The sequence below is a fragment of the Pteropus alecto genome, unplaced genomic scaffold (genome assembly GCF_000325575.1).
Source record: "Pteropus alecto unplaced genomic scaffold, ASM32557v1 scaffold106, whole genome shotgun sequence".
NCBI classification, from domain to species: domain Eukaryota; kingdom Metazoa; phylum Chordata; class Mammalia; order Chiroptera; family Pteropodidae; genus Pteropus; species Pteropus alecto.
Window position 1 is genome coordinate 17,344,106 of NW_006442103.1, and position 9,283 is coordinate 17,353,388.

The 9,283-nt window shown below is 54.7% G+C and overlaps 1 protein-coding gene across 3 annotated transcripts in view; it reads left to right on the top strand.

Annotated features, from left to right (window-relative positions):
• The window catches only part of LOC102892869 (myomegalin), a 108,095-nt gene that overhangs the window by 88,608 nt on the left and 10,204 nt on the right, over positions 1 to 9,283 (top strand). Inside the window, exons 28-34 of one of the 3 annotated variants that reach the window (XM_025052244.1) lie at positions 26 to 261; positions 1,187 to 1,238; positions 2,288 to 2,508; positions 3,121 to 3,273; positions 5,278 to 5,451; positions 8,918 to 9,101; positions 9,161 to 9,234. In XM_025052244.1, coding sequence (XP_024908012.1) covers positions 26 to 261; positions 1,187 to 1,238; positions 2,288 to 2,508; positions 3,121 to 3,273; positions 5,278 to 5,451; positions 8,918 to 9,101; positions 9,161 to 9,234 — 1,094 coding nt within the window. Of the gene's footprint in view, positions 1 to 25; positions 262 to 1,186; positions 1,239 to 2,287; positions 2,562 to 3,120; positions 3,405 to 5,277; positions 5,452 to 8,917; positions 9,102 to 9,160; positions 9,235 to 9,283 lie in introns of those variants that run through there. The other 2 variants (XM_025052241.1, XM_025052242.1) reach the window with 2 other exon arrangements.

Sequence of the window (9,283 nt, forward strand, 5' to 3'; positions counted from 1 at the left end):
TCCTTCCTCGTCTTGTCTGCGTCAGGAAATATGATTCCCTGATTCAGGATCAGGCCCGAGAACTATCCTACCTACGCCAGAAAATACGAGAAGGGAGAGGTATCTGTTATCTTCTCACCCAGCACGCAAAAGATACAGTGAAATCTTTCGAGGACCTTCTAAGGAGCAACGATATCGACTACTACTTGGGGCAGAGCTTCCGGGAGCAGCTCGCCCAGGGGAGCCAGCTGATAGAGAGGCTCACCAGCAAACTCAGCACCAGTAAGTGGACCCCAGGGCTTTGGGACACTCTCAGTCCCGCCCACAGCCCCCGGGGACTGAGACGAGGGCCATTACAGGAGGGACTGGGTTGGAGAGGCCATGGTTACAACTGTAGAAACGTCATCGTTCATGGAACGTGGCCCTTAGGGAAGGAGGCTGCGTTCATCCAGCGCCAAGGGGGAGAAAGGGAGATGGGATCAGAGGACCTCGTGATGGTGAAAGAGCCCTGAACTCAGCCCCGCAAGATGCAGGCTGCAGCCTGGATGCTGCTGTTAACTTCCTCTGGGCAAATGACTTACCTTTTCGGTTTCTCTGTTTCTTCATTTATTGCGTGGTACACGAATGTAATCCAACGTAGATAAAGCGCCATGCCCTTTTGAGCAGGGTTTAGGCGCTGAAGGTCATAGTCCAAGGGCTACGAATGTTGGTTATTATTGGAGCCCTTTACTTAGAAAGAATTTCCTGAGAGCACCTGAGATTGTACAGCAGGATCAGCCTTGGGGCCCAACCTTGCCACCTCCTGGTGGCAGGTGCAGAGGTGGGACAGGGCTGTGAGTCATCCCCTCAGAGCAAGCTATGATGGGACACAGCCCTACAGCCACAGATAAGTCTGTGGCAGATGTGGAGGCTGGAATGTTCCAGAAGGAGGCCGGGCAAGTGCCTTTTAAACTTCTTCCCGTTGATTTAGGGCAGGGGAAGTCACGATGGCGACCAGCAGGTTAGGGAAGGCCTGCCGGTGAGCTAGGAGGGCCAGCTGGGTCTCCTCTAATGACACAATCTAGGGTCTCCCAGAATAACCCTCCCCCATATCCTGGACACGCACAGAGTAACCACTATTCTGTGCCCCAATAGGCTCCTGCATTTATAACGTGTGAAGTGGGACCTGTTTAATTTCTTACCGCTTCTTTCTGAATTTGTTTTGCAGAGGATCATAAAAGTGAGAAAGATCAAGCTGGACTTGAGCCGCTGGCCCTCAGGTAATCAAAACAGGACCTTGGAAAGGGATCAGGAACAAGGCCCGAAGGGCCAGGCATGGCTGCAGCTTCACAGTTGGGGTTGCGGGGAAAGCGGGTTGTAATCAATGAATTTTCATGGAACACTTTACTCTCCTTTGATATAATTCTACTGATTTCTATTTGCATACTTTTTCTCCTGGCATAGGAACCGACAGTCAGTCTGAGTGAATGTGAACTAACCAGGTTTCAGGGGATCTCTGCAGCCCTGAGGGGCTCCTCTGTTTTGCCTCCGTGTGTTTAAAGGCCAGGGTGTACTTTTTGCCAACCTGGCTTGCCCCGTGTTGAGTTGGTAATAAGTTTATAGCCACTCGATTTCCTTGGGAAAAAAGAATTGTTATAGTTCCTGGTGAAAAAGGCCGAGATGTTGCGAATCACTGGGAGGCTACTGCCTTAGAAACCAGTTTTCAATGAGTCACTGCATCTAGTTTTATAGTGAGCAATAAAATACGGGCTCAGAGTTTGTCGTGGCCACTAGTTCGAGCCCCTTTGTGTGCTTTAGACCACACAGTGCTTCTCAGAATATCCGTGACGAAGGACAAAGTGTTTATGTTTTTGCTCTGATTTTCATTTCTAACCCATCACAGACACACACATGCTCTGTCCCTCCGTCCTCCAGCATACTGCACTCACGCTCTCGGATGTCACGGCAGTGCCCAACTGCTACGTGATTCCCAGGCTCACCTGTGGTTTCTGTACTCGGCTGGTTGGAGACTGGTAACTGACAGCTCTCAGGCTGCAGCCGTGGTGGGGACCACACTCGAAGCAGCGGCATCTTAGAGGGCGAGCTCAGTCTCCACTGGCCCGCCGTGTGCCGTGTGGCCAGTGCACTGAGACATCCCTTCTCCTCCCTCTGCACCCGCCTGCTCTCTCTCCCTAAGCAGAAGTGGGTTATTTCCGTCATTCTCCGCAGCAATGGTCCCCTTGACCTCTGCGACTTTTTCCATGTGCCTCAGTCAGGTCTAGCTGGTCCGGTGACCTTGGTTTCACCTGTTGCTCTCTCACCCCACTAGGCTCAGCAGGGAGCTGCAGGAGAAGGAGAAAGTGATCGAAGTCCTGCAGGCCAGGCTGGACGCGGGGTCCCTCACCCCCTCCAGCAGCCACGCCTTGTCCGACTCCCACCGCTGTCCCAGCAGCTCCTCCTTCCTGTCCGAGGAGCTGGAAGCCTGCTCTGACATGGACGTAGCCAGCGAGTTCACGCACTACGAGGAGAAAGCTCCGCCCGGTCATTCAGGTAGCCGCCACTTCCTGAGTGGCACCAGCTTTATCTAGGCTGACAGGTGACCTCCATACCAGGCCTCAGAGACCCACCTTGGTGTGGATCAGGCCGAACACGGCTCTGGGACCAGGCACCGAGCACAGGCCCCAGGGGTCTGGGATCTTTGCTCTGCTCCGGACTCTCCGAGTTAGCCCTGTCGCCAGGTGTCCACCGGCAGGTGCGTGCTGCAGGTCACCGGGGGCAGCGAGAGGGTCACGGGAGACGTTTCTTTCCCACGGCCTCATGAGCGCAGATCTGTCCGGCTGCCCCCTCCTTCAGGAGGGCACACGTCACCTCCCGGCCGTGAGCTTAGCTATAGCTTCTGGACAGCGTCCCTGGGTGTCTGTGGATGTCCGCAGATGCCGCTGGTCTTGCCTGGTATTGTTGGAGGTGCCATTCTAATGGTTTCAGGGCTCTGAGCCCCAGTGTCACCTCTAAGGTGGCTCATCTCGCGAGAGCTGTCTGCAGACAAGGGCACGAATGCTGCTCTCCGTCCTCGTCCTCCCCTGGTGCCCGGGGGTAGCTGTGAGCCAGGCTCCAGCTCTCTGCAGAACATCAAACATTTTCTTTCATTCATGGGTTTTGTAGATTCCATCCATCATTCAAGTCATTCTGCTGTACTGTCTTCTAAACCATCAGCAACCAGTGCACCTCAGGGGGTTCAGGCCGAACCCAGCAGCAACCCCAGCAGCTTGCCTGCTCCCCAGAAACGCCCCCAGGAGGCCAGCCAGGCCCATCCAGGTATGCAACCGCCACTGGCCAGGGCTCATCTCTCCCCCAGCTGCCTGGTTGACCATGTTCTTCAAGGACAGATGTTTGCACTGCTAGGGGCTCATGCGCATCAAATCCTCCACTAAATCAAGAGGCCATCCTAATTTGCTAATAGTTTCCGACATTTTGTGTTTCAAACGTTTTAGGAAAAAGGAAGTCATCACAGCAGGCTTTGAGCTGCATACCAATTTTGACGAGCAGTTGGCTAAATCATTTTAAAAACAAACATTTCCATTTTTTTCCTTTCATTTCGCCCTGGGGAGCAGAAGCAAAATGTTTCTCCCAGGATTACCGTAGCCAAAGAACAAAAAGAAATTAACATCTACTGCCCCCTGTACGTGCTGCCCATTGTATCTGCTGCAGCCCCTGCAGAGGGCGGAGCTGCTCACTGCCAGCTGAGGCCTCCGAATCCTCAGACTCGCATTAGTTATCACTGAGGATTTCTGTGTGGTTTGGCAGGCCTTGACGTGTACGTGCTGTGTGTCCTGGGGCCAGTAAGAGGGGCACATTTCGTTTACCTGCCTCGGCATAGTTGCTGGGGTGCACTGCTCAATCACAGCTCTGCCCCGGAGATGCAGCGAAAGGGCCAAGCCTCGTCCTTGCCTCCCACCCCCACCGCAGCTGGCCGGCTGCCTGCAGTGTGGTGGGTGGCAAGGTCGGAGTTGTGTAGAGGTGCCCCAGAAAGCGCGGTGCTTTCCTTCCGTCGCCCCCATCTCTCCTGACGTCTTACCAACCGGAGTCTTGAGGAGGAGGACGTGTCCGCCTCTTCTGAGCCTGGGCTCAGTTTCTGCTCCAAGCGGGCGGCAGCTGGACCGGGAAGCAGTGGGGAAAGGCGGTTCGCCCAGCACGGTGGACTCCTGCGTGAATGCCTCGGGCTCAAACAGAACAGGAGGCCAGGGGTTTTAAAATCAGCATGCGCCCCTAGGGGACTGTCACGGGCAGCTCGGGGTCTTTGCAGTACTGTTCTGATCCTGCATCAGCTTCCTGGGGCGAGAGATGTGTTTTAGAATGTAATCGTTTTCTGCCACGTGGGACATTTTCCGCACGTCGGTCTTAGTTTCTGGTCGGTCTTAGCTTCTGCTCTCTCGGTGGGCTACCTGCCCTGTAACTGTCTGTAGGAAAGAGGAAGCAGATTGAAACATCGGAACTTCCCAAGGTTCTTAAAGACCTATCTGCAGCTGTGTTGCACCTGATCCTCTGTGAAGATTTGTTTAAATGCAAATTCCTACGCTCTACTCTCAGAGGTCACGATTCAGTAGGTCCACATTAGGGCCTGAGGAATCTGTGTACATTAAGACTTTATTCTAAATGATTCAAGTGCCCAGACAGGTTTGTAAGCCATTGTGTCTAGGTTGCTTCACTGAGGTCTCTGTTTTTCATTTGGTGAATGAATGTGTTGATTTGGAGTTCTGAGATCTGTTTCCATCAGTCTTGATTCGCATACATTAGTAATGCAAATTTCCCCACAGCCCAGACCTCTCCTGCCCCCGCACCCCAGGGTGAGCCCTGACGCCTTCAGAACAGGCGTTCTGGGTGTAGGGAGCGTCTTAGCACGGGGCAGGACTGGCACGTGCTGGGAGCAGCACCCAGGGGCCCTGGGGAGCATTCCCGCACAGCTCCCCTGACTGGTGCTGGGATGGCTGGCCTGGGACCGCCAGCTGCCGGGGTCACAGTCATGCCACCTTGCCTTCCGGAGCCAGCTGTTTGCAGGGTGAGCATAGAATCTGTATACGGCACAGCCCTGGCAGGGGTGAAGCGGGGGCTCAGCCAGGCCAGCCTCTTGGGCAGCAGGGCTCACCCTTGGCGGTGGCAGTGATCACTCTTAGCCGGCCCAGCCAGCACCACGTTGACGGACGGCCCCTCCCCATGGAGACAGCTGGTCAGGGAACGTATCCTCTCCGTTTTTTACCCGTCCCTTTCTCTCCTTTTCTCTCTAACAATATGTCTACTTTCTCCCCGACTTTCTGTTTCTAGGCCTTCATTCCCTCTTTATCCCCACACTGGGTAGCCTCCCCCAGGCACCGCTGCCCACGGCTCCCAGCTTCCGCCCCGCTGGCCCTCCCCCCCTTGGCTGCTGTGAGACACCCGCGGTCTCCCTGGCCGAGGCTCAGCAGGAGCTGCAGATGCTGCAGAAGCAGTTGGGAGAAAGTGAGCACTTCCTGCTGGGTTTGTGTGCGTGCGAATGGCAGCCCCGCCTGTGTTGCTCTGCATGGCTTTGGCTTTGGCTTGACGACAGAGTTTTACAAAACAGCGTAGGGGTCCCTGTGACCAGTGGACGTTGGAAGGGTAACTCTGCTTGCTTTTTTGGAAATGTATTCACTGTTCCCTTTCCGACGTGTGTGTCTCATCTGCGAAGAGGTATGTACGTTCGCCAGGCCCTAGGCCCCGCTGTCAGTGTGGGGTGCCAGCGAGTACCCGCAGAGCCTGACGCACTGGCCGCGTGCTTCCTGGCAGGGAAGGGGACAGAGCTTCTGCGCCTCGCCGCTGCAGGGTGGAGCGGCCGTGAGAAAGATGGCCACGCTCGGTGCCGTCCTGTCCATGGCTCTCGTGTCCTCCTGCTGTGAAATGTTTTTAATTGAGGTTCAGATGCTGACATCATCAGGTGGGGAGCAGAAAGGCAGAGGAAAAAAAAGCCCCTCCTCCTACCCAAGGTTTATTGCTGCCCCTGGGCAGGTGACAGTGGGCAGCCAGAACAGGAAGCACAGGCTGTGATGTCTGATCGTGAGTCCTGTCCTCGAATTCCCAGGGTTCACAGCTGATGCCATGCAGTCACGGAACTCAGACCACATGCAGTCATCGCTTAGGAAAGGTTTTATATATACATGGCTGGATGCCTCATCATAAAAAGCTTTTCATGTGTGATCACGTATAGCTTAGAAAGAATTAGGAAAGAACATCACATGATGAATTTGTTCTCTAGTAGTGCTTAAAAAAACAAACAGACAAACAGAAAGCAGTTTGAAATTACCCTAAAACTACATTCTGTGCCTATAAAGCTCAGGTGAGCCAGAGATTGATGAGTCACCACAGCCCTAAAACTACATTCTGTGCCTGTAAAGAAGCTCAGGTGAGCCAGAGATTGATGAGTCACCACACAAAGACCACAGCCAAGAATCTGTGTACCTGAAGCCCCAAATGCCATCTGGACCATCATTTGTCAGCTCTGAAAATGGACACACCGTCATCTCGGCCTCCAGTTTGGTTTCCAGAACTAGGTAGACTAAGGCCGCTTTGGGGAGAGTTCGTGTGTCTTCCTTCCTGCAGGGAGTGGAGTCGGAGGCTCCCTTCTGCTTCTCAGCTCTCTGGGCTCAGCCGTCCAGGCTTCCCTAGCAACATGCAGCTGGCCTGCCCCGAGCCTCACACAGCTGTGTGCGGGGGAGAGCCAGCGCGGGAGCCAAGGCGCAGGGACGGGAAGTTGCTTGCTCGAGGTCACTAGTCAGTGGGAGAGATGGGCTCGTATCCAGGTGTCCTGCTCCCAGTGCCGTTCCCATTACACCTTTCCTGCCAGGGGTGGTTTCGTTATCGTCCTGCTGAGAGCACGAGCTGAGCTCAGCTGAGCGGGTTCTGGAGGCCCCCCTGCGACAGTCCCTTCTCTCTTCAGAGACCAGCGGTAGGTGCTGGTGCCTCTCACCTGGAACGTATTACTGTAGCAGTTCTGGTACCAACAGTTGATGGATAGCAGATTCACCCCAGGCCAAGACGGCAGAAGTGTTCTCTAGCGTACCTCGTCCCCTTTACTTGTCCACATCTGTCAATTCGTCATTGTCCGAAGGGAGAGATGGAAGGAGAGCGCTGCACGAAAAGCGGTTGCAGATGCGGGCGGAAGTCGTATCCAGTCTGCGCCATCGACCAGACTTCGGGGGGCCCGGCCTTGGCGGGGACGGTGGCAGCCCTCGTTTTCTCTCGGGAAGCATGGTCCGCTCTGAGGGACCATCGCCTACCCGCGTGCCTTGTTTGCTTCAAACCAAGCTTCCGTGCGGCGGTGGTGCATGGCGGCTTCTCAGGTCACTGTGGCGCTGCAGCCTCGTTGTGTAAGTGTCTGCATGGCGCAGGGCACGTGCTTTGCACTGTGTGGCCGGGGCGTCTGGGACGTGAGACTCCCTCGCTGTTACCGATAGACCTGGAACCTCCTGGAACCTTGGTTAAAAAGTAAGCTGACTGTCGCCAGCCACTGATTTCCTCCTTGGCCTTGTTTTGGGGCACGGTTGGAGGTGGAGTAGGGAGGAGGTAGGAAATCACATCTTTATTGAATCTTGACTAAAATTTAGATGCTTACATTTTTCCTCCCCCTCTTTAGCTTGCAGGGATCCTAATGAATATCTGTATTTTGTAAACTGAGGAGGGAAAGACCCATGACAACACTTCCCAAACTTTTTTGCCTATTAGAATCACCTGGGATGATTTAAAAACAGCCAGTGGTCAAGCTGTGCCCCATTCCAATCAAGACAAAGTCTCTGGGGGGTCCAGGGGTGGGTGTGTGTGTGTGTGTGTGTGTGTACGCACATATATCCGCACATACACATTCACATACATACATACACACATACACACACACACATACACGTACATACAGACACATATACACACATACACATTCACATACATATATATTTAATTTTTTTTGTGCCGTCCCAGGTGATTCCAGCAGGTAGTCAGATTTGAGGACCAGTTACAAATGGAGATAAAAGTCGGCACGTGCCAAGGGCATCTCCCTCTCGGGAGCAGTTTTGCTCGGGCGGGGGAAACGATGCCCTCACTTCCATGTGCTTGGGTGGAGCAGCCCGTTCCCTCTGCTGCCCAGGTCGATAATCCCTGGAGAAAGCAGCCTTCTGAATATGAGCGTTCCAGACTCCGGCCCTGCCCACCCCTTTCTGACTCCCCACCCCGAGCTGGGTGGGCTCCTTTTTGCTTAGAAGCAGAGACGACGATGCTCAAGGGAGGACCCATGATTTCACGAGATCTATGATGAAGCGAAAGGCCCCGCCCCCCGGGAGGGGTCTGCAGTGATTCCTTAGGCAGAGCGCCGACATTTTGCAGTCCCTCGAGTCGTGGTGGGCGAGGGCCAGGTCACCACCTACCTTACGTGGAATCTCCTCCAGCCTCCGCAGAGACCTACTCCGTCTGGAGGAAATGGGGCCACCATTTCTAGCCAGATTTCATGTCCATTTTCTCCTCTGACAACCCCGGTGAGCTTCTGGGGGAGGTAAGTGCTCAAAGGCAGACAGACAGCCCTGTTCACTGGTGTGCTCAGTGCTCTAGCCCATCACGCTCTTGACCCCTGGCTTCGGGAGTGAGTTCCGCTCTGGAACTTCCCCCGACTCTCTCCTGAGGAATTACAATGGGAGCCAGGAGTAGGGCCACTGGACTTTCTCTTTTGTGACTGGTGACTTTCAGATACTTTACCTATCCCCCACCCCTTGGTGCCTCGCGCTGGCAAATGCATGGGTGAAAATTATAGCCTCAAGGTTCTAGCCTCATCTAATTGGCATTCCACAGGGGACCGGGCTCTCCAGCCCCTCACGTGCCCCTTGAGTGTCTGTTCCCAGCAGTCACACACTTCCTGGCTGCTCCTTCCTCCCGACGCTGCGTCTCACTCACACTTCTTTCTGCCCAGGTATCAGCACCGTCCATTCTGCTTCCCCAGCCGCGTTGCCAAACAACCATTTAGAAGCCACCTCTTCCCACTACCTCAGCCTCGCCCGGCCCCACGCTCTTCCCCGGGGCAGGGGCACCACGGAACTGGGCGGCATCCTGGCGCCCGGGTACCTGGGCTGCAGTGGCCAGTGGGATACGATGAGGCCTCAGAAAGGGAGCGTATCTGGGGACATGTCCTCAGGGTGGCCAGTGCTACGATGAGGCCTCAGAAAGGGAGCTTATCTGGGGACATGTCCTCAGGCTCCTCCACGTGCCAGCTTCACTCCAAACCCACAGGTAAATCACGCAGCCGTGAGATGAAATCCCACTGGGTCTCCTCTTTTTC